Source organism: Oryctolagus cuniculus, chromosome 7 (genome assembly GCF_051225735.1).
Source record: "Oryctolagus cuniculus isolate XC-2025 breed Fujian yellow rabbit chromosome 7, ASM5122573v1, whole genome shotgun sequence".
NCBI classification, from domain to species: domain Eukaryota; kingdom Metazoa; phylum Chordata; class Mammalia; order Lagomorpha; family Leporidae; genus Oryctolagus; species Oryctolagus cuniculus.
Window position 1 is genome coordinate 77,087,004 of NC_142873.1, and position 24,503 is coordinate 77,111,506.

At 41.5% G+C, this 24,503-nt stretch overlaps 1 protein-coding gene and 1 pseudogene across 9 annotated transcripts in view; one reads left to right on the forward strand and one right to left on the reverse strand.

The window, feature by feature from the left end:
* The window catches only part of ARHGAP29 (Rho GTPase activating protein 29), an 81,927-nt gene that overhangs the window by 4,710 nt on the left and 52,714 nt on the right, over positions 1 to 24,503 (forward strand). For 4 of the 9 annotated variants that reach the window (XM_008264860.5, XM_051857470.3, XM_089300312.1 and 1 more), the window contains one exon: positions 15,268 to 15,504. In XM_008264860.5, the coding sequence (XP_008263082.1) occupies positions 15,300 to 15,504 (205 nt within the window). In that variant the 5' untranslated portion in view covers positions 15,268 to 15,299. The other 5 variants (XM_051857471.3, XM_070078013.2, XM_089300311.1 and 2 more) reach the window with 4 other exon arrangements.
* LOC100359221 (RNA 2',3'-cyclic phosphatase ANGEL2 pseudogene) lies at positions 10,783 to 12,140 on the reverse strand (annotated as a pseudogene).

Genomic DNA, 24,503 nt, shown 5'->3' on the forward strand with positions numbered 1-24,503 from the left:
TTTGTGAGCCTACTCTGGACTTTGTTCCTTTCATCTGTATGTCGATCCATTTACCAGTCTCACGCTGTCTTAGCTGCTGTAGCTCTGTAAAACCTTTAACATTTGTCTTTTCCAAAATTGTTGTCGCTATTTTAGATGTTTAACATTTTCAATTAAGTTTTTAGACTTTGTTTGTCAATTTTTGTAAAAAAAACCTGGGGGAATTTCATTTGGGATTGCTTGTAACCATAGATCAACTTGAGAAAAATTGACATTTTAAGAATGTTGAAAAGGCATCCATAGCCTAGGCAGCTCATGTCTTAGGTGATCACTGACATCATACATAAGAATGTTAATTGTTAAATTAACAACAGGAGTCACTGTGCACTAACTCCCCACGCAGGACCTCTGTCCTCAAAGAGTTGTATTATAATTATGTAAAAGTGCTTGCAAAAGATGTATCATTCTTGGTGATTCTTTAAAGTTAATTTTCTTAAAAAAAAAAAAAGAAGTGAAATTAACTTCAAGATGCAATGACTTTGAACAGCCCTTGTCTGGACTGTTGAGGAACAGTTTTTTGTTATTGTTGTTTTTGGGTTTTTTTGTGCAAATTGCTGAACTCTTTTTTTTTTAACGATTTATTTATTTATTTGAAAGAGTTACACAGAGAAGGAAAGGCAGAGAGAGAGAGAGAGAGAGAGAGAGGTCCTCCCTCCACTGGTTCAGGCCCCAGTTGGCTGCACCAGCCAGAGCTGTGCCAATCCAAAGCCAGGAGCCAGGAGCTTCCTCTGGATCTCCCATGCAGGTGCAGGGGCCCAAGCACTTGGGCCATCCTCCATTGCTTTCCCAGGCCAGAGCAGAGAGCCGGATTGGAAGTGGAGCAGCGGGGACTCGAACTGGCACCCATGTGGGATGCCAGCACAGCAGGCGGCGGCCTCGCCTGCTATGTCACAACCCCGGCCTCCTGAACTCTTTCCTTAGTATAGAATTGGTCTTCTGTGTATAAAGTTAATCAAAAATGGATCTTGGTGGAGAATGGGACTGGGGATGGGAGAGGGAGGAAAAGGAGGGGTAGGAGAGTGGGTGGGAGGGTGGGTATGGTGGGAAGAATCACTATATTCCTATAGTTGTACTTGTAAAATGCATGACATTTGTATTCTTTAAATGAAGGGTTTCTTTGAGGGGGGGAAAGAATGTTGAGTTTTCCAGTCGATTTATGTGGTGTGCTTGCTGATGAATTCAGTTCTTTAGTTTCTTACAACATTGTTTTTATAGTTGTCAACTTAGGATTTTGTGCATATTTTTTAAGTTTATCTCTAAAAATATCTTGTTTTTTTGATGTTAATTATATTACTGGTTTTTAAAATTTCATTTTTCAGTTGTTTGATGCCAGTGTATAAAAATAAGATTGATTATATACATTGACTTGTAGTTTGTGACCTTGAAATAGCCATTTATTAAATATAATAGTTTATTTATGGATTCCTTAGGATGTTTTAGGTACACAAACATATTGTCTGTGAGTAAATTGTTTTACTTCTTCCTTTTCTTTCTTTCTTTTTTTTTTTTAGATTTTTATTAATTTATTTGAGAGGTAGAGTTACAGGTAGAGAGGGAGAGACAGAGAGAAAGGTCTTCCATCTACTGGTTCACTCCCCAGATGGCCACAGCAGCCGGAGCTGCACCGATCTGAAGCCAGAAGCCAGAAGCCAGGAGCTTCTTCTGGGTCTCCCATGCAGGTGCAAGGGCCCAAGCATGGGCCATCTTCTGCTCTCCCAGGCCATAGCAGAAAGCTGGATTGGAAGAGGAGCAGCCAGGATGGGAACTTGTGCCCATATTGGATGCTGGCACTGCAGACAGAGGCTTAGCCACTATGCCAAAGCGCCGGCCCCACTTCTTCCTTTTCAATCTAAATGTGTTTTATTTCTTTCGCTTGTCTTACTGTACTGTTAAGTCCTTCAGTAACAGTACTGCTAAGTTCTTCAATAACAGTACTGATCCTGATCTTTTGGGGAAAACGTTGTCTTTCACCATTAACTATGATGTTAGCTGTAGGTTTTCTATAGATAACTTTTATCAGATTGAAGAAATTCCCTTCTATTCTGACTTTGCTAACTGTCTTAATCATGAAAGGGTGTGGAATTTTGTCAGATGCCTTTTCTGCGTCTTTTGGGATGATCGCATGGTTCTTTAGTGAATGTTAAACTAAACTTGCATTCCTGTCCTTCTTAGGTGTGACGTATTATCCTTGTATGTGGTTGGATTTGACTTGCTAGTACTACATTAAAGAATTTGGTCTAAAGTTTTCCTATAAGGTCTTTGTCTGATTGTGGTATCAGGATAATGCTGGCTTCATAAAGGAATTGAGAAGTGTTTCTGCCTCCTTTATTTTCCAAGAGTTTATGTAGCATTATTTTATCTGTTTTCAATAGATTTTACCAGTAAAATCCATCTGAGATTATATTTTTTTTGGTGGGAGTTTTTAAATTGTGAATTTATTTCAGATTTACTTTATTTTTTCTTTGAAAGGCAGAGTGATAGAGAGGAAGAGACAGAGAAAGATCTTCTGTCCGCTGGTTCACTCTCCAAATGGCTGCAATGGCTAGGGTTGGTTCAGGCTAAAGCCAGGAGCCCAGAACTCCATCTCTATCTCCTACATGGGTGGCAGGGGCCCAAGTACAGAAGTAGAGCAGCCAGGATTCAAACTGGTGCTCATGTGGGCTGCCAGCGTCACAGGTGGCGGTTTAACTCACTGCGCCACAATGCTGGCTGCTCATTTCTTTATTCAGTATAGGGCATTCAGGTGTTCTATTTCTTGTGTCATGTTTGATCATTAGTGTCATTCAAGGAATATTTTTCATTTCATTTAAATTGTTGAATTTATTGACATAAAGTTGCTCGTAACAATTCTCATTATCTCTTTAATATCTCTGTAGGAACTATACTGATTTTCTTTGATTATGTTAGTAATTTGTGTTTTATTGATTTCTAGCTAGATATTTATTAATTGATCTTTTCAAAGAACTTTTAGCTATATTTGATTTATTGTCAGTTTTCTGTATTACTGATTTTTGCTCTTTATCATTATTTCTTTCTACTTTGGGTTTAATTTACTGTTTGTTTTCTAGCTTCTTAAAGTAGAAGCTTATGTCATCAATTTTAGACCTCCCCTTTTTTGTAAAGCTTCTAACTATACATTTTTCTATGACTTCTGTGTAGTCTACACATTTTGATAAGCATTTTTATTTTTATCTTCAAAATATTTTAAAAATTTCTCTTGAGAAAATGTGACCCGTAGATATTTAAAAGTATGCTTTAAAATTTCCAAATATTTAAAGATTTCCTAGACATCTTTCTGTTATTTCAAATTTAATTTTGTTTGGGTTTGAGAACGTATACTGTAGAATTTCAGTCCTCTTAAATTTACTGGAAATTATTTTATGGTTCCACATATGGTCTGTTATAGTGAATATTCCATGTGCATTTATAAAACAGGTGTATCTTGCTGTTGTTAGATGGAATTTTCTGTAAATGTCTATCAAGTTAAGTTGGTTGATAGTGATGTTGTCTTCTTAATGATTTTCTGCCATTTGTTCTAGTACATACTGAGAGGATTGGTGAAATCCTAACTGTCACTGGGGACTTTTCTGTTTTTCCTTACTATTTTGTCAGTGTTTGCCTCATATAATCCTGGACCTTTATTTTTATATGTGCACATTTTTATATGTCTATTTTTATTTGAAAGACAAAGAGACAGAGATCTTTCATCCACCGAATCACTCCCCAAATGCCTGTAGCAAGCCTCTGCTGGGCCAGGCCAAAATCAGGAGCCCAGAACTCCATCTTGTTCTCCCAAGGGACCCAACTCTTTGAGCCATCACTTTTTGCCTCCCAGGATTTGTAGTAGCAGGAAGCTGGAATCAGAAGCAAAGCCAGGACTTGAATGCAGGCATTCTGGTAATGGATGCAGGTGTCCTAACCCATGGCTTAACCACTGCACCAAACACCCTCCCCAGAGGTGTACACGTAAGATTGATATCTTTTCTGTATCTCTTTATGGTGAAATGATTCACTTATCATTATGAACTGTTGCTCTTTATCCTTGGTAAAATTGCTTGTCTGATATTGTAGAGCTGCTTCAGCTTTCTTATGATTACACACCATATCTTTTTGTTTTTTTACTTTCAATATATCTGTGTCTATATTTAAAGTATGTTTTTTATAGGAAGTATATAGTTGGGTCTTTTTTACTTAATCTGAGAGTCTCCGCCTTTTTTATTGAGGTATTGGCAGTATTTATATTTAATTTGTTTATTGAAATAATTAGGCTTAAGTTGGTCATCTTGCTGTTTGGTTTTTATTTGTCCATCTGTTTTGTTTCTTCTTGTCCTATCTTTTGGATTGCTGTTGAAATTTTATTTATGTCCACTATTGACTTATTAATTGTACCTCTAGAGATTATTTTTGAAGATTTTATTTATTTATTTGAGAGGTAGTGTTATAGACAGAAAGGGAGAGACAGAGAGAGGTCTTCTATCCTCTGGTTCACTTTCCAAATGACTGCAATGGCCAGAGCTGGGCTGATCTGAAGCCAGGAGCCAGGAGCTTCTTCCAGGTCTCCCACTTGGTTACAGGGGCCCAAGCACTTGGATCATCCTCTACTGCTTTCCCAGGCCATAGCAGAGAGCTGGATCGGAAGAGAAGCAGCCAGGTCTCGAACCAGCGCCCATATGGGATGCCAGTGCCTCAGGCAGAGGCTTAGCCTGCTACACTCTCCTTTAGAGATTTTAATATACAGTTTTAACTTATCATACTATACCTTCAGATATGATTATGCTACTTCACATACAGTGTAAGGACTTTATAATTTCATTTCCTTTACACTATTTGTATTTCTTTATGCTATTTACACTATTAAACATTTTCCTTTACATTATTGTCATAATTTCACTTATGTATATGTTATAAATGCCACAGTACAGTTACTGCTTTTGTTTTTAAATGTTGACTTGATTTTAAGTACAAAATGTACTAATTTTGAAGCTTCATTGGGGTGGATCTATAATACAGTTTTCATTAGGATAGATGCACTCTTCAAGGCATGCCTTTCTGCTATAGTCCCGTTGGGTGTTCAGCAGGTTTCTGTACTTTGGTTGATGAGAACTTACAGGTCTTCCAGCACTGTGGGAAACCTGGGACTTCTTTAGCTACAGCCACCTGGAAGTTTTTTGTACATTCTTTTGCAGTTTTGCCCTATACTTGTGCATTTTGGTATTCAGCAAGAGAACTAAGTAATTCTCTGTAATACCTGGAGCTCCTCATCTTCCTATGCTTTTCTTCCCTAGATTTGGTCCTACAGCTCAGCTACCCCAGTTTCCTCAACTTAGCAAGTGTATCAGCCTCTGCTTGGCTTCCCCTGCCATGATTTAGACTGTGCCTGTAGGCAGAAATCTGGGGAATATAGGACTCACCTCATTTGTTTGTGATCCTATCTGTTAGCAATCACTGTCTTGGGCAATGTATAGTCTGTCTGTATTTTATCTCATTTTCTAGTTGTTTATTGTAGTGCAAACATAGTTCTGATCTTATTTATTCCTTTATGTGTCTTCCAAGGCTTTTTTTAATCTTGAGCTTTTTCTTTCCATTGTTTTCTTGCAGCTTACTGATTGAAGAGATCCTGTTGTTTGTTCAGATTTTGCTTGTGCATCATGTGTATAATTTTACGTGTTCCTATCTTATAACTTGTAGAGTGATAGGTGGATCTAGAACAATGTTGGCACTGCTAACCATTTGCGGCCAGATAATTTTTGGGGGAGGGGATGAGGGCTGTCCTGGGCTTGTAGGCTGTTCAGCAGCATCCCTGCCTCTACCCACTAGATGTCAGTAGAACGCTCCTCCCCAGCAGAACAACCAGAAGGCTCTAGACACTGTCAAATGCTCTTAGGCATTCTGTGACAAGGAGGCCGCCTAAACGACACAGTCAGCTCTGAGAATATGAAGACACCTACCCAGCAGAATTAACAATACTGGTGATGTTACCTCTGCAGATAGGAAGATTATCATCTGTTCAGTCTGGAACCACATGCATTTTGAAAAGACACTAGAAGAGAATTTAGGAATATCTAAATTGAGGTGCACAGAATGACTGACTCAAGAACAATGTTATAGAGATGGTGAAGGGAAGTTCTGTTTGAGAAGGAAGAATATTAGAGACAATAAAAATATAAAATGTAAAAACATAAGCAATTTCAATTATGTTGTTCTAAGAAATGCTTTCCTGCAACTTGTTAAACAATTTAAGATGCTGGACTTCTATAATAGGTACGTTGATGATTTTAAACATTTTTTGAGCACTTCACAATTTTATTATAAACCAAGAATTTTGGATTTGCAGAAAGGTGTATTGCAATAATGTACATTTTATACTTGAAATATATTTTTGTGATATAAAGTCACTTTAAACAAAATACAAGTCAGGGAATTAATAAGATAATCTTTTAAAGTGACTACGATTTTTGCAAATATTTGCAGGTGTCATCCTTTGGGAGAAGGCTGGCATATAATTAATCTTTTTAAACAGAAAAGATTTGTGAATTGGATTGAGATTGAGAGATTTCTCAATATTTCCCTTACAACTCACATATAATTTAGCCATTTAAAGTTCAGTGAAGACCTCAATGTTGGCTTCTGTGCACCTTAGTGTTGCTGTTTGGGAATGGTTCAGCCTCTGATATGCAGGGTATTGAGAATAACCCAGAGAAGATATGGGTGGAGGGGCAGGGAGCCACGTTGCTTCCTTGAGTTTAGTGTTGTCCCTTCAGTGGCTTCCTGACTGTCCATGGTGCATTATTCTCCAGTGAGATATCAAGAAAAATTTTCCCCCAGTATTCCTAGGGCATTTGATCTTGCTACAGTTAGGTGTAATGTTAAATGTGTGCATTTTTAAAATTGAATTTGAAAAATAATTGTGGAGCCAGGTAATTAAGTGGCTTCATTCTCATATTTATATTTTCCAGGCAACAACCTGGGGGCCTGATTGGCTTCATTTCCCCCAGAACTGTTTGCTTGTATGAAGGAAGTATCCCTCTTCCTGCTCTCTGTCAGCAGGTGGTCTTTCTCTCTCTCTATCATCTGTCCCTGTTATCTTATCTTGGTCTCCATCTTATTTTTATTTTCTCTTTCTCTCTGCCTCACCTTGTCTGTGTCTTTCCCTGTCTTTGGTCTTCTCTATTCTTGCCCTCTCTCCCCTCCACAATTGTCCCTCTGTGCTCTCTGTCACTGTCACACGCCACCTCCATGGCTCACACCCCTTCTCTCCACCAGGAATTGTTCATATTGTCAGTGACATTGCCAGTTCCATTTCAGCCAGGAATACATCCTCTTTATTAAGGATAATGGCAAGATAAGGTAAACAGAGAATAATGTATTTAAAAAGGGACTTAGGAGGTATTGGAGGTTGAGGGACTTCCTCAGATTTCCTTCCAAAGGCCTTCCATAGGACCTAAGTGTAGTTCCACCGCTCCAGCCCCCTTTCGGCCTGGGGCTCCCTTCTCATGAGTTTGCTTCAGCTCTGGCATCGCAGGTTTCCATGGCGAGAGTCCTTGGTACATTTTTCTTTCTCAGTGTGGTCTGGAGGAAGTTTGGTTTGAGGTTTCCTGAGTATTTGTAGCATGTTCTTGCACTGTTGTGTTTGGGGTTTGAAGGGCTAAATTTGAGTAAATTGATTCTGGAAAAACCCAGGGTAGAGCTACAGCAACCCAGGAGCGGAGCGTTTTCATCCGTCCCTTCCCCAGGTAGCGCGTGGGGGACCGCATTCATTTCCGCAAGGTGGTCTCTGCCTGTGGTGGCTCTCCCCTGGCTGCTCCCTTTCCTCTCGCTCTCGCGGGAGTTGCTTTCGTGGCACTGGCTGCCTTCACCCGCTTTTGCCCCCCGCCTGCGTCCCTCAGTTTCTCCCAGAGTCGCCTCTGGGATCTCTCGGGGGAGCCCCAGCTCTGCTCGCGTGAGGGCTGCGGTGCGGGAACCAGGTGCGTGCGCGCGCGGCCACGTGCCTTTTCTCAGGCTCGCTGCTCTTCGCGAGGCCGGGTGAGTGCAGCTGAAGAAAGTTAGGCCTAGGGGACGGCTTCGCCTCTGCAGAGGGCTTGCGGAAGCCTGGTTTTGAGGTCTTTTGATTCTCTGGAAGGGCGTTGGGCCAGCTCCGTGTTCCACTTTTACCCGTGTGGCCCCACCAGTCTCGTTCCCCTCAAGGGGGTCCTGAGAAGTACCTCGTAAGGTAGGGAGATAGCTCAAGTGTCAGGTGACTTTTCCCCGGGTCGCTCCGCCGTTAGCCGCGCCAGGCCGACGCGTCGCGCGACGTGGGACACAGGGTCCGGCCAGGCGCCGCTGACAGCCGGAGCCCCGCGCCCGCGAGCCGCCGCCCCCACCTGCCGCGGACGCCCGAGCCCCGCCCCCGGCAGCGCGGGCCAATGGGCTGGGCCCCGGGGGGCGGGCCGCGGCGGGGGCGGGGCGTCCGTGGCGGGGCGGTCGTGGCGGTGGCTGCAGGGGCGGCGGCGGCGGCGGCGGCGGCGGCGGCTTGGCCGGGGGTCCGCCGGCCGTGCGTGGGGGATGGGGGCGGCGGGCTCCGGCCCTCGGCGGCGGCGGCGGCGGCCGTGAGCGCGGGGCGAGCGTCCGTGTTGGGGACGCGCGATGGAGCACCACGGTGAGTGAGTGAGTGCGGGGCGGAGGCGCTCGCTCCGGGCTGCGTTCGCCCTCTTCAGCACCCGCGAGTTGCCATCTGGGCTGCGCGCCGCGCGGGGTACCGGCACCCACGGGCCTGGCCCGGGGTCCCTGGGGAGGCTGGGACCGGGGCGCGAGACGAGGCGGGCGCCGATGCGGTGGCGGTCGTTAGGCGGGGAGCCGCGCGCGGACCACCCTCCGCACAGGTCGGGGTTCCCTTCCCTCTTCGCGCGGGCACACGGAGGCGCTAAGCCTGTGCGAGCTCCCAGCGCAGAGACCTAAGCGCGGCGCGCTGCCCAGACCGTGCGCGGGCTGCAGGCGGGGTCCTGCTGCGTCGCCCCGCTCCCGTGGGGCGCTCCTCCCCGAGACACTAGGATTTCTGTCTTGAGGTGGAGAAGGGGTGTTGCGTTTCGAGGCCGCCTCATTCTCAGCGGCGTGTCCCAGTTGTTTTGGACGTGTCTGGGGACTTGACGGTTGGAACTCAAAACACGATTTTTTCTTGGAGGGACGAGCCCTAGACTGAGACGTTTCAAGGTGGAGCCCTAGTGACTGACGAGCCTCCTGTCTCTATGTTTATCTTATTTTTTTAAAACTCTTTCTCAAGATGGAACTGGTCTCATACCTGTGGGGAGGGCAGGGTTTGCCTGCTCCAGGCGGGAGCGGAGCGCTCTTTCCCCTTTATCAGTGTCCTGATGGTAATCTGCTGTTGGTGCCGGATCTTTTGTGCGTCCCTATCTACGTGGGCTGTCCTCCTTGGTGGCTCCATTCTTCCCCCGGAGTTGAAGTCCGGCACAGGGAACGTGCGCTTTTGCATTGTGTGGTTCTGGCCGCCCGGAGGAGAGCCCTGCCGGCCAGGAATGCTAGACATCCTGGAGGCGTGGGAGGCTGGGCAGCTTCCTCTCCGGAGCGTGCTACGTTCAAACTGCGCAGGAATGAAGTGTATGTGTGTCGCACGCCTGCCTTTAGAATTGTTTGCCTGATACTGGTGAGCTCTTTCTGACATGTCCCTATTCTGGTTGTGCGGGGGAAAACATTTTCAAAATATAAGCGAAGAACTTCAGAATGACCTCTTCTGATGTTTAAAGAATCTTGAGGTGGATCCTTCCCAAATCAGAAGTTGTGCTGAAATAGCAGATTGCTGAAATATCTGGCAAGCTTTCCTCAGGTAGAAATAGTAAGACGGGAACCACTAAGTGCAGATATTTGGGGGCAGTTTTCCACTTGCATTCAATGAGAGTGCGGGTTCTGTCTGTACCTTCTGTGGGCAGTGTATGTGAGATATGGGTCATTTAATTAACATAGGCTACCAGAGTCTTGGAAAATCCACATTTTAGGGGCCAGGAAGTTTGTACCCACATTTCTAGTGCAAATATCACTTAGAATTTAGAACATACAGTGAAAGGCATTTACACTTACTACAGAATTGTTTGAGAAGTGGATAATTCATGTTTTTAATGCTGATTGTGTGAACTTGGAAGAGATGAACAAGAATTAGTTTCACAAATATTTTGCTCAACATGCTGTTTGTGCAGCTCAGACTTTATTTGGAAGCCTTCTGGTAGCTTTCCAGGAAGTCAGTTAAGTTTTGGGAATTGTTTCCTGACCTATATTTCTTAACAATCTACCAGTATATTGTGAAGAATCCTCATCTTGTTTATTAAAATATGTTCAAAAAGAGAGTCTCCCAAAATAAAGCACTGCTAATAATAATAGCTATAACAATTATTTGGGTCTTCATGATGAGCTAGACACTGCATTAAGCACTTTCCATGCATTATTACCTAATTTAATAAAAGCACTGCTTGTAGCTGTTAGTAACTACATTTTATGTTATCGCCAACTGAGATTATTCATTTTAGCACAAAGGAAAGTGTATATTGTTTCACAGTCTCATATCTAGATTTCAGTTATGAAAGCTTGTCTTTTTTTCTAAATCACTGTCAACTTTACTGATACTTGAAATAAAAATATATCTCATTTATAATAAAAAATATTTAGATCTCAACTGTCAGGAAAATATTTTTCATTATGAAAAAAATTTTTTTAAATCATTTTTGTTTAAAGCACTTACCATAACCTCTTTGGAAGCTCCACAGCACAAAGATATACATGCAGCACTTAAGGAAAACTTTACATTTTTTAAAAAGAATATAAATTGGAAAGAAACTTCTGTATACAATCAAAGGAGAGTCAGAGCTCAGATCTGAACTTAGCTGATAAAGGCAGATAATCTGAAGAGTTTTCATTTGGAAGTCCAGTCAGAGTCCCTAAGTCTTGTTTTGTAAGAGGTGACAGTGTAGCTGGAAGTTTCAAGCCACCAAACCAAAGCAGCTTTGATTTCTGGGTGTCTAGTAGTAGCTTCCTTTTCTGCAACATTGAAAATAGAACCCACAGTTTTGGCACTTTGGGAATGACAGGTGGGCACTTAGGATCCCCATGTTAGGAAGGTAACGTGAGAGGCTGATGCCGTGTTGTAAGCCTGAGGGTGACTTTTCAGCTGTCTGTAGGACCCCTGTGTTTTCCAGCTGTGTTTGTGTCAGATCGCTGTCTTGTCTACTTTCGGTATCTGCTGCACCTCATACACAGAGTTCTGTGAGAAACTTAAGGTTGGGGGTTAAATCGGAACACAGATCGTTGTCCTGGTGAGGACTATTGCTGGCCAGATAGCTTTCCGATGGCAAGTGCTTCATAATTCAGTTTTCCTTTCTTTATGAAACTGTACAGTAGAGAACCAGGAACAGAATTAAAACCACATACATACTGGCAGGACAGATGCTGCCATCTTTCTGATGGGCAACAATTGATAGCATGGCCAATTGGGTCATCTTAGTATTACCTCACCTTGGATTGTATAAGAGATGTGTATTAGCTCCCCAGATTGCAGGAGAGGCCGCACGTGGAATTTTGACCTGCAAGAGTAAAACTAGTCCCTGTTCAACAGAAGAATATCAGGGCAGTAGAATCCCACTGGCTGGGTTCGCTGTTAAGAGTGAACATTGGGAAGGGTTGAAGTAAATGGCACAGCCATTAGGTTTGCTTCTAGTCCACATCTTACATGAACAGTGATAACCCAGTGATCCAAACTTGGCCTCTTCTCTGTTCTATAACGATCTTGCAAAGTACATCTGCATCAAAATGTCTAATATTCTTTCAGAATATTGGGAAACTTAAAATTCCAGGGCAGTACTGGCCACTGGTAGCATTTATGACTAATTATAAGCTAGTTATAACTAATTATCTTCTGGTAGATCTTGTGAATGTCTATTATAGGACATTACTTTAAAATCAAGCTTGTTCTCACTGTCTTCACATTTGGGGTTGACATTTTTGTCTCCTAGGGTCTTCATTTGTTCTGCAGTGGCTATGTCTGTGTTCCTAATCCCTTGCTGTCACGCCCACCTCTCCCCACCTATTGGTGCGGCGATTCCTCCTCGTGCTTAGTCGCACTTTCATCCTTGCCTTCTGTGGGTGTCCAGGTCCCAGGCCCCTGGCTCCAAATCAGCCTCTACAACCCACTAGACGGCCGGAAGCCCCACAGGGTCTCCATCACTCCAGGTCCCAAAAGCTTGGAATCAGTTTGTTGTAAACATGTTTCTCGATTGTAGTGTTTCCTTTTTCCGGTTTGAAATATGAAAATATATATAACAAAATCAGCACATTAATCATAATGCCGACCAACTGGAGACTATACTCCTATCTAATTCCTTGGTTTGTCTCCACCCCCGTGTGTGTGTGTGTGTGTGTGTGTGTGTGTATGCCCATGCGTGTTTAACAGGCTTATACTAAATCTTGTCTAAAAGTGCTCAATGTTTTTGAAATACTTCTACAATTTTGAGTTTCCCATTTGATGCATAAATTCTTTTTGCAGATTGCTTTGTTTAAAACGTACGTTTGTCTTTCACTTTTGTACCATCTTTTTCAGTGATAGTGACCAGTTCTCCAATTCACTACATTTAAAAACTGTCGGAAGTATGTAGAATGACTTTATTAAGTAAACTGCTACAGTGCTGAAGTTTGTTGGCTAATTAGCCTTCTCAAATAGTGTTTTAGAAGAGAGCTGCCCAGACAAGGCTCTAAAATTTTTTATTTTGTCTTGTTTATTTTTGTTAGTGGGGAGGGAGACTTAGATATGATTATTGCGCTCAAAAATTGCCCTAGGTTCACTTTAGAAATTATTTACACATTTAAGAACTAATGTTAGATAGGTTTGAAACTAGCTTAAGTATAGAAATTACACTTTCAAAAATAATTTGAGATTAAGACAAAGATATTGAATAAAGAACTTTAAAAGCTATTAGATTAATGGGACATCCTATTTAACAATCAAAAGAAATAATAAAAAAAAACTAAGTTTGATTTCAGTTTTATGTAATCTATTTCGCTTCATGTGCCCTTTTTTTGGATTTTGGAAAGATAGCATTTAGAGATAGACTTTTTAAAAAGAATTCTATTTTTTCCTTAGAAATACTGCAGCAACCTGGAGTTAAGTATAGTTGTTTCTATAAAAATTGAAACTTGATAAGCCCATTATTCTTTCTGCAGACCCATTGTTCATTTTGCAAATAGTTTTTTGTAATTCTTCTGTCATATGCCAGGCACTGTGCTGAGCAGAGAACAACACATGGTTAGCAAAAATCAAGACATAGTCTTGATTTCCTTGAAGTTATAGTCTAGATAGGATGGCCTGAATCATCTGTTTGAACTGTGATAAGTGTAATGATGAAAGATACAGGCTACCATAGAGCATGCATGCAGTAGGAGATTCTGCTTCAGTTTAATGATAGTGGTTATTGGAAAGTGCGGGTGGGTGGTCCAGGAAGGTTTCTTTTAGAAGTTGATCTTAAAGCTGAGATCAGAATGAAGAAAGGAAGGAGTCTTTCAGACAAATAAAACTGCCTGTACAATCCTCAGTACAGTAGCAGAGACAAGAGACAACAGTAATTTACTGGTATTGTAGCAGTAGAGATAGAAGTGGATAGACTAGAGAACTGTGGGTCGGGAAAGAAATAAATCGATGGAGTTGAATGAGTGAATGATACAGTAGTATGTGTTTACACATTACCAGGAATTAATAAAGATTGAGCATCCCATCTGAAGTGTCAGATGTCAGAGTTTTTCGGCTCTTGGAATTTTTGCATTGATAATGCCAGTTGAGCACCCTAGATCCGAAATCCTCAGTGCTGCAACATCTCAGACTTTCAGAGTGTCATCTCAGCACTCAAGAAGTTTGGGGTTTTGGAGCATTTTGGATTTTGAATTTACAGAGTAAGGATGCTCAGCCTCTATTAAACAACCTCACAGAAATCCATAGTCATACTACCATTTTGAAAGTATCCAAATATTCAAGACAAAATCATAGAAAACCCTCTTAGTGATAATGCTTGAGCTATCTAGTTCTTCTGCTCATTTCTTATTTGGTTTTTACGAAGTTCAAGGACTTTTTATTCTGGAAAGGTAAAATGAGGATGAAGAGGAAACAAGCTAGGTTTTCTTGAGTTCCACCTGTACCAGGTTAGGCATTTTAACGTAAGAAACCTTTTACTTTCGTGATCTGTTTTAATTCTCACACAAGCGAGAAAAGTAAATTGCATGGGTCCACGTCTAGAAAATACTAGAGCCATGATTTAAATTTTAAGTTTTTCTCATACTGAAAGATTGCCTACTTTGCTGTCCTGAGAGTCCTATAATCTGATAATCATCATACATGTATTTGTTTAACCAATCAAGCTTTGTCAGGTTAGCAGACAACCCTAGAACTTGTTTTTGACAAAGAAATATTTCATTGATGGGAATTGACAAGCTGGGGTTCGTGTTTGTGTGGGTGTGTGTGCACGCGCGCACATGTGTGAGAGAGAAAGAGACTGGGGTTAGGGGAGGGTAGGGGTGGTGGGGTGAGTGAGAACTACCTGTAACTGGACTTTGGTATGTTGGACACTTTATACTGTGCTTCATTTAATCCTTATACTAATCTCCTGAGATAGATGTTACCAGGGTATTGTTCCCATTTTATAAACGAGCGTACAGAGGAGATGATTAACAGCTTGTAATATCATATGCCGCAAATGATGGAAGACAGTTTTGAAAATAGGTGTTTCTTTTTTCCAAGCTCATTTCATCTTTAGTTTTGAAGATAATGTCATGGGGGAAGAATACGACTTTCTACTAAGTGATGTTTCAGAACAGCATTTGCAGTTTTAGAAAGTTCCACTATCTAGGAATTGAGAGGAAGTTTAAAGAGCATGATTTTGACATCAAGGTAGATCTAAGTTTAAGTCTCATGTAATTATTATCAGTTGAGAGCTTAGACAAAATCGTAAGTTCTAAATCTCAGATTGCTCGCCTGTGAAATGAAAAGAACACTAGTTTGCATATCACAGAGTCATCGGGATTTTTGGCACTTAATAATGGAAGCTGCTGTTATTAGTGGTACAGTGCTTATTTTTAAAATTTTAAAATAGAATGCTGAGGTGGGCTGTGGCTAATATAAATAAATTAATTAATATAAAAATTAATATAATGTTTCCTTGTCTGATGGAGCATTTGTGTTTTTCTCTCTTTGTTTCCTGCCCACTGAAGGATTTCAGTTTTTCTGACCGGTAAATGAAAGGATGCTTGCTCACAAACAGAAAAAGACAAAGAAGAAACGTGTTTGGGCATCAGACCAACTGTCTACTGATGTTACAGCTTCTGAAATGGGGCTCAAGTCCATAAGTTCCAACTCCATATTTGATCCAGATTACATCAGGGAGTTGGTGAATGATATCAGGAAGTTCTCCCATATGTTACTATATTTGAAAGAAGCTATTCTTTCAGGTTTGTCAACTATTTTCTCTTTCTGTTCTTTCTGTGGAATTTTCAGTGCCAGGGCCCCTGTAGATAAAGACGCACACAGTGGGAGGAGCAGGGAATTCTGCTTCACTTATCTTACGACCCCTTATTTTTTAAATGGCCAAATGTTTGGCATTTACAATGTAAACTAATTTATAACAATAGTGGCATACAGAATAGAAACTTTGAAATGTGTTAGAGAATAAGAGGACAAAAAAATAAAAAAGATCAGTGTTTGATTCCCTGCATTTGTGTCTGTTTGAAATAGGAAAATTTGAGATCATTGAGCTCTTAACTTTGATAATGTTAACGTGGTTCACTGATTGGTCTTCAATAAGGGGACTAGTGTTTATAATTTACATTGTTGACACTTTTACCTAAATTCAGTTTTGAATATTGTCAAACTTAATTTAAAATGACTTCGTTGAGTGATTTTTTTTCCTCAAAAATCAAGCATAACTCTGTTTTGATCTGTAACCTTGAAAAATTATTTCATTTTAATTGAGAGAGAGAGAGAATCTTCTGTCTGCTGGTTCACCTCCAAGTGTACGCTGCAGCCGAGATCTCAGAAGTCATCTGGGTCTCCCACATAGGCAGCAGTGACCCGTGTGCTTGAGGCATCCCATGCTGCCTCCTGGGGTGCACACTGACAGGAAGCTGGCGTTAGAAGCACAGCTGGAACTTTTAACTCAGGCACCCTGATGTGGAATGCAGGTGTCTCAAGCTGCATCTTCAGCACTGAGGCAAAGCCTGTTCCTGTAATTTCTTCTTGAATAAGGGATAATCACAAAATTTATTCTGTCTAGGTCAGGGATGTGGGCCACATAAGGCCCACAGATCATTTGGTCTGGCCCTGCAAGGCAGCTGCCATCAGGACTCAAAATTCAGTACATCTACAGCAGGCCAATGTTGAAGTTGATCATTTTGGATGGTCCACAGATACTATAAATATCCAAATGGCCCTTGGCAGAAAAAAGGTTCCCAATCCTTGGTTTGGTTAGGAATGGATAATGGAGCACAAGACTTGATTGTTTTTGCAGTATAGGAATATATATTTTTCAACTTCTACTGCCTTTTAATATCCAAATTTGATGGCAGTGATAAGAGATACAATTTCTGTTTTTTCATGATAAATTCATTTCCATATTCATATGGTATGTTTACATTTAGAAAATGACAGTTCTCAATGTAATTTATGTGAGACCTCCCAAGTCTTCATAGAAATTAATGAGTTTTCAGTAAATATTTCTATGTATGTAAATTGTGTATTCATTTTTTGAGGTACATTTTGAAAAACAAACTAAAACCACAACTTGTGCTGATACTAAATTTAAGTCTATTTCTAGGGTGGGTGTTGAGCCTAGTGATTAAGATGCCTGCATCCTATATCAGAGTGCCCGAGTTCTGTACACAGCTTCGGCCCCTGACTCCAGCTTCCTGCTAATATGGACTTTGGGAGGCAGGGGTGTGGCCCATGTACGGGTTTCTGCCAGCCACGTGGAGACTTGGATTGAGTTCTCAGTTCCCAGACTCTGCCCAGCTTGGTGCAGCCATGCTGGCATTTGGGGAATAAACCAGAAGATGGGAGCTCTGTGTCTTGCCTCTCAATTACATACAAATATATATACATGAATTTATTTCTAACCTAATTTGATTTTGGGGTGAAATATCCAAAATGACTAGAATTGAAGCTTCAGATTTTAGTTCTCAAATTTCCCTTAAAGCAAGAATCACATAGGTCATTATCTAGAAACTATATTAGAAAAGAAATTGCTTACACTTCCCTTTATTTTAATAGCTTGATTTTGATGTCTAATTATGATGAGTGATTAAATGGCAATAAAGTTATCTTACTGTGGAAAAATATCTTAAATATGTTAAGTATTATATTGGTAACAAATTTCTTAACAAAATGACACATCTGTCATTTATTTAAAGAAGGATGATTTTGTAGTAAAGGTTTGTTTTTAACAGTTAATTTTTTAAAATTTACACACAGTAAAATATATTCTTTTTAATGTACAGTTAATTAGTTTTAAGGTGAATTTTAAAGTGATATATTAGCTGGCAAATTATTGACCTTAATATAGGATAAAGCTTGATTTTATTTATGTATCAATTTAAATAAGTTTTCAGTGATATAAATAAAATTTTTAGTTAGGATTTTTATGTTTTCATTTTCCTTAGGAGATTTATAAGTTTTAGAATTTATACTCATTAAAATGCTCATCTTGTTTCACAGAGTAAAATACTGGTAATTTAAAAAAAAAGTTTTATATCCAAAAAAAAATTTTTATATGAGTTTCCTTTTCTGAGTAGATAGAGAATAGGAACAGAATTGAAAGCTGATCTTAGGTGAGCAAAGAGAAAATGGTAATAAATGGTAAGATACACAAGGAGACTACCACTTGAGAGAAAAGGATATGTATGGAAGTATATTAATTCACTGAAATTTAATTTTAAAAATGTGTGAGGATGTTATCCTTTTAATAAGAAAGCCAGACAGGTGTTTGGCACAGTGGTTAAGATGTTGCTTGGGACGCCTGCATTCCATTTGGAATTCCTGGGTTTGAGTCCCTTGGCTCTGCACCTGGGAGGCAGCAGGTGGTGGCTCAAGCACTTGGGTCCCTACCACCCACGTGGGACTCAGATTGAGCTCCTGGATCCAGCCCTGGCTGTTGCAGTCTTCTGGGAAGCGAACCAGCTGATGGAAGTTCTGTCAGTCTCTGTTTTTCAAATCAATAAAACCAAAATAAGTTGTTTTTTTAAATCAAGAAAAAAAAAGAAAGCCAGTACTTCAAAAATTAAAGAACAGATTGTGCCACCCGTAATTTAAAAAGCTAGTGAATTATTTTTTAAAAAAAGGAAAACCAGCCGGCGCCGTGGCTCAATAGGCTAATCCTCCACCTTGCGGCGCCGGCACACCGGGTTCTAGTCCCGGTTGGGGCGCCGGATTCTGTCCCGGTTGCCCCTCTTCCAGGCCAGCTCTCTGCTATGGCCAGGGAGTGCAGTGGAGGATGGCCCAGGTGCTTGGGCCCTGCACCCCATGGGAGACCAGGAAAAGCACCTGGCTCCTGGCTCCTGGCTCCTGCCAGGATCAGCGCGGTGCGCCGGCTGCAGCGGCGGCCATTGGAGGGTGAACCAACGGCAAAGGAAGACCTTTCTCTCCCTGTCTCTCTCTCACACTGTCCACTCTGCCTGTCAAAAAAAAAAAAAAAAAAAAAGGAAAACCTATTTTTTGCATCACCAATGTTTATTAGTATGCAGTGGCAGGAAATTTTCATTAGGTACCTTTGTATTAATTTTAATGCTTAATTTTTCACTTAAAAGAATGATACTGAATTTTTGGTGTTGCCTATTACTTTTTACATTTTTATTTGTTCTTATTTTTTTGAAAGGCAGAGGCAGATAGAAACTGAGAGAGAACATTTCCATTTGCTGGTTTACTCCCCAGGTGCTGGAAACATCCAGGGCTGGGCGATAGCCAGGAGGCCAGAACTCCCTCAGGCTCTCCCATGTGGGTGGCAGGTACCCAAGTTCTTGAGTCATTATCTGCTCCCTTCCAGGGTGTGCATTAGCAAGAAACTGGATTTGGAAGCGGAGCAAAGATTTAGACAGTACTCCAACTTGGGATGTAGATTTTAATGCAGTTGGCTGCACCTAACAGATCCTCTTGTTTATTACCTTTTAATCTACATCTTGTTGCTGTTAAAAAGCTAAAGAGTTAGTTAGCTTTTAAGAATAAAGAAATTTAGAAGCATACTGTCACCTTTTGGTTTGATCAGGATATCATTTCTGTGTGCACTTTATCTACCTGTAATAAGCCAGTGGTGTGCGAAGTCATTTGGGTATGGCCTCAGGTGTTTAAGCATATTGTGGAGGGTAGACTTAGATGAATAGCCTTGTGATTAGTTTATGAGCACATTTTTTTGTTCTTCCCCAAACTAATTATAGAAATGATACATAATTGGATGTGCTGCTCTTTATTTTACAGAGTGCTTTCAAATACACACACAGTTAATCACTCCATCCCCACAAAGGCAGGTACTTTGAGCTCCATTTCACAGATGGGATGTGGGTATAACTTGGATGGTGGGATTTTTGTCAGCCTCTTACTGCTGAGAGGTAATGGCCCCACTTGGAACACAGAGGTCATCGGTGCAGAATGGGGTGTTCTCTGCATGCTGCCGCAGCTGCGTCACATGGAGGTGCTCTGCAGAAAGCGCTGCTCAGGCTTTGTATTTCATTCGCCAGCTGTGTTCCGTGGGAATTAGCTGGAGCTGTACTGCCCAGTAGTGGCCACTAACCCTATGTGGCTATTTCAATTTTTTTTTTTTTTTTTTTTTTTTACAGGCAGAGTGGACAGTGAGAGAGAGAGACAGAGAGAAAGGTCTTCCTTTGCCGTTGGTTCACGCCCCAATGGCCGCCGCGGCCGGCGCACCACGCTGATCCAATGGCAGGAGCCAGGAGCCAGGTGCTTTTCCTGGTCTCCCATGGGGTGCAGGGCCCAAGCACCTGGGCCATCCTCCACTGCACTCCCTGGCCACAGCAGAGAGCTGGCCTGGAAGAGGGGCAACCGGGACAGAATCCGGCACCCCGACCGGGACTAGAACCCGGTGTGCCGGCGCTGCTAGGCGGAGGATTAGCCTAGTGAGCCGCGGCGCCGGCCGGCTATTTCAATTTGATTAAAACTTCAAATTTGGCTCCTTTTGCCACTGCCACATTTCAAATTCTCAGTAGCCAGATGGGCATATTAGGCAGTGAACATACAGAAAATTTCCATCATTGCAGAAATATCTGTTGATTAGTGCTGGTATAGACTTTTGGTCTTTATTAATATTAAGAATATTGAAATGGATTCTTAAGCTATACATGCTTTAATTTTTATAGCATTTAAAGGAAACCTGGAAGTTGTTATTAAAGAAATCTTTTTTAAAAGATTTATTTATTTATTTGAAAGAATTAGGGAGAAAAGGAGAGACAGAGATCTTCCATCCACTGATTCACTCCCCAGATGACCACAATGGTCAGGGTAAGGCCAGGCCAAGTTAGGAGCCAGGAGCTTCCTCCAGGTCTCCCACATGTGTGCAAGGGCCCAAGCACTTCGGCCACCTTCCACTGCAGGTACATTAGTAGGGAGCTGAATTGAAAGCAGAGTAGCCAAGACTCCCAGCTGACACCCATATGGGATGCTGGCTCTGCAGATGGCGTCTTAACCTGTGCCACAGTGCTGGCCCCAGTAAAGAACATTTTACATACTAACAGGGGTTCAGTTGAAATTCCCTTTCTTAAATTGCCTTAGACCATGTAACTTTCTCACTCTTCATTGATTGAAATCAACATAGCATTTTCTAGGCAGATTGTACAGTTTGGTTAAATTGATGGTAGAAGATGGCAGGAAAAGCTCTGGACAGGCTCATGATCTAGGCTCTAGGAACAGTTCTGCTGTTGACTAGCTTTGCGATAGGATTTTAGTCTTTCACTTTTTTGTGAAGAACAAGGCATTTACAACAGATGTTACCCATTTTACGATTCTGTGATTCAGAATTTGATGGGAGTTAAGGATTGTACGTTGTTCAGAATATTGATAGTTTAGAGCCGAAGGGCACAGTTACGTATCTGTTTTCAAACTAGTAATGCATTTTAGATGCGCTTTTAGTTTCTGGGATTCTTATGTGAATTTAATGATAACTCTCTTAAACGTGATGCTGATGAAAATTTCCTAAGTGAGAATGTTAAAGCTCACACTGCAGTGGTTGTTGGGGAGGAGCTGAATAGAGAAAAAAAAGAAAGAATAAGAAGACTTGTTGCCCAGTAGGGGTAAGATATCTGTGCAGTTTATCTTTGTTTATTTTTTTATTTACAAATGAAAAAGGAGAGCTTACTAGTGAAGATCAGAGAACTGAAAATACTCCATTTTTGCTTTCCTCAAATAAGTGAAAGAGTTCAGTGTTTTCCCTTCTGCTTATCTCTAGGAGGAGGTTACCTTGTAGTCTTACACAAATAGCAGATGTGGAATTTAAAGTTTTAGATCTCTAGCCAGTATCATTAAAGGTGAATTATGAGTAATTACAGAGCTAAACCCTCTTAAATTAAAATGCTGAAGGCACTCACTTATGCATATGCACTTTGTGTTTAATTATAACATTGTAGATTAATATAATCATATGTCCAGTGTAAGTGCCAATTCAGGTATATGGTTGTCCCCTGAAAAATAACAAGTAACAGATTGCTCCTGGAATTCCAAGTAACAAATCTATAAATGTTCTTCTGGCTTATACAGTAATTTGAAAGTCTGTCTTGGTGACTTCCGCATTTCCACGTGGAACATTATGTCAGGAAAAGCAAAAATCTGAGGCTTTGAAAAGTGCAAGGTTTTTGTATTGGGCTAGAAAAAATGATAGCAAAATATCTTCTGCTGCTGCTCAGTGCTTGCAAGTGTTGATTGACACTGTAAAATATATTTGAAAGAAAAAGAACAATTTAATACCCCCTGTAGCTTTCTGTTTTTGATTATATAACACTATTTTTTTTAAATAATTATTTTATTTATTTGAAAGGTAGAGTAAAAGAGAGGTAGAGGCATAGAGAGAGGTCTTCCATCCACTGGTTCACTGCAGTGCCGGTATCCCATATGGGCACTGGTTCAAGTCCTGCCTGACTCCACTTCTGATCCAGCTGTGCTATGGCCTGGGAAAGCAGTGGAAGATGACCTAAGTCCTTGGGTCCCTGCAGCCAGTGGGAGACCTGGAAGAAGCTCCTGGCCCCTGGCTTAGGATTAGTGCATCTCTGGCCATTGCAGAAAGTTGGGGAGTGAACCAGTGGATGGAAGATCTCTCTCTCCTTCTCTCTGTGCCTCTCTGTAGTTCTGCCTTTCAAATAAATAAATCTTTTTTTTTTTTTTAAGATTTTATTTATTTATTTGACAGGTAGAGTTACAGACAGTGAGAGAGAGAGACAGAGAGAAAGGTCTTCCTTCTGTTGGTTCACTCCCCAAATGGCTGCAATGGCTGGATCTGTGCCTATCTGAAGCCAGGAGCCAGGTGCCTCCTCCTGGTCTCCCATGCGGGTGCAGGGGCCCAAGGACGTGGACCATTTTCTACTGCTCTCCCAGGCCATAGCAGAGAGCTGGACTGGAAGAGGAGCAGCCGGGACTAGAACCGGCACCCATATAGGATGCCGTCGCCACAGGCGGAGGATTAACCTAGTGTGCGCCACAGCGCCAGCCCCAATAAATAAATCTAAAAAAAAAGAAACCCAGTTTTGTAGATGCATTTGATTTTTTTTTCCTAGGGTGGATATAGGAGAATATGTAAATATTATTTTAGACAAACTTGAGTGTTAATTTTACAGTGACTCTCAATTAACTTTCAGCATCACCATGTGCATGAAAATTTGTAAAATATTAGCAATATTAGTTTGTTAGTTTCAGCTGTGTACTGCTCTGTCCTGTTGTAGAAGTAAACCTCTTTAAAGTGATTCCTAGTGGATATCACTTAGAAGTTAATAATGACTGTTACAGGGTTGTGGTTTAGTGAGTAGAAGGCAAGAAATGGATCTTCAAAGTGTGAAATACAAGTAGCTCATTTATTACACCTGTTCCGGTTCTTGGGGAATGGAGTGTCTTGTACACTTGTCCAGAATAGTCTGCCAAGTTAGCACCATTTAATAAGGACTGGCATATTAACTGGAAGGTAAATCCTGTTAAATCCCAGATGGCAGAGTACCCACCATTCAGCTGTAACCCTTTCATCATGTGGTAAACAGAGCTGGTGGTGGGGAACAGAGATCTTAGAGCCTGAACAAGTCAGGTGGAATCCTCATTCTGCTACTTGCTAGATGTCTGTAAGCCTGGGCATTGTTGATCTGTGTGCTTCAGTTTCTACTTCTGCTTCTGCTTCTAGGAGATAATAGCACCTGTGTGCTACAGTTTGGGTGTGCCCCAAAGGTCCATGACTGAAGATTTGGGCCCCAGAGAGTGGTGCTACTGGGATGTGGGAGGTGGTGGAATCTTTTGAGGTAGCGCCTGTTGGAAGACCTCGGGTCATGCTTTGGAGGTGTGCCTGCAGGAGGAATTGTGAGACCTCAGTCTCTCTTTGACTTCCTGTGTGGAGATGTACACTGTTACACACACACACACACACACACTGGCACTCACACAGGCACTCAACCCCCCTGAACTTGGACTTTGAACCTCCAAAGCTGAACTAAATTTCTTTTTTATAAGTTTGCTGCTTTAGATTTTTTAAGATTTTATTTATTTGAGAGGTAGAGTTACAGACAGAGAGGGAGAGAGAAAGGTCTTTCATCTGCTGGTTCACTCCCCAGATGGCTGCAGTGGCCAGAGCTGTGCCGATCCAAAGCCAGGAGCCAGGAGCTTCTTCTGGATCTCCCACGTGGGTGCAGAGGCCCAAGCGCCTGGGCCATCTTCCACTGCTTTCCCAGGCCATAGCAGAGAGCTAGATCGGATGAAGAGCAGACAGGACACCAGCCAGCGCCCCTATGGGATGTGTGCGCTGCAGGCAGAGGCTTAGCCTACTGCGTCACAGCACCGGCCCTGCCTTAGATATCTTGCGTAACCTAGAGCTGGCCAAGATGCCACACCATTGGGCTTTTGAGATCAGATGAGTTCATGTACGTGAAGCTGTTAGACTAAGTGCTTTAAAATGTCAGCTGTTGTTATTTACAGCCCCAAGAAGCTGGATAAAGAAAGCTGCTGTTCTCAGGCTTCACTTCTGTTCTGTAAATTAAAAAATTATTACAACAAAAGTAGAAGTTTCCCAGCAATAAGTTCTGAAATTTTTTGTTTTTGCACCATGTTTTCATTGCTTTCCCTAGGGAGGATAAACTGAGTTAACAAGACTAATTTTGAAATTATTGCTCTTTTTTTTTTAAAGTAAGGAAAACACCATGGGGTTTTTCATTTATTTACTTAAGCATTTCCATGAAGTGTTTTCAGTATCAGCACTGTGGTATTATGTGAA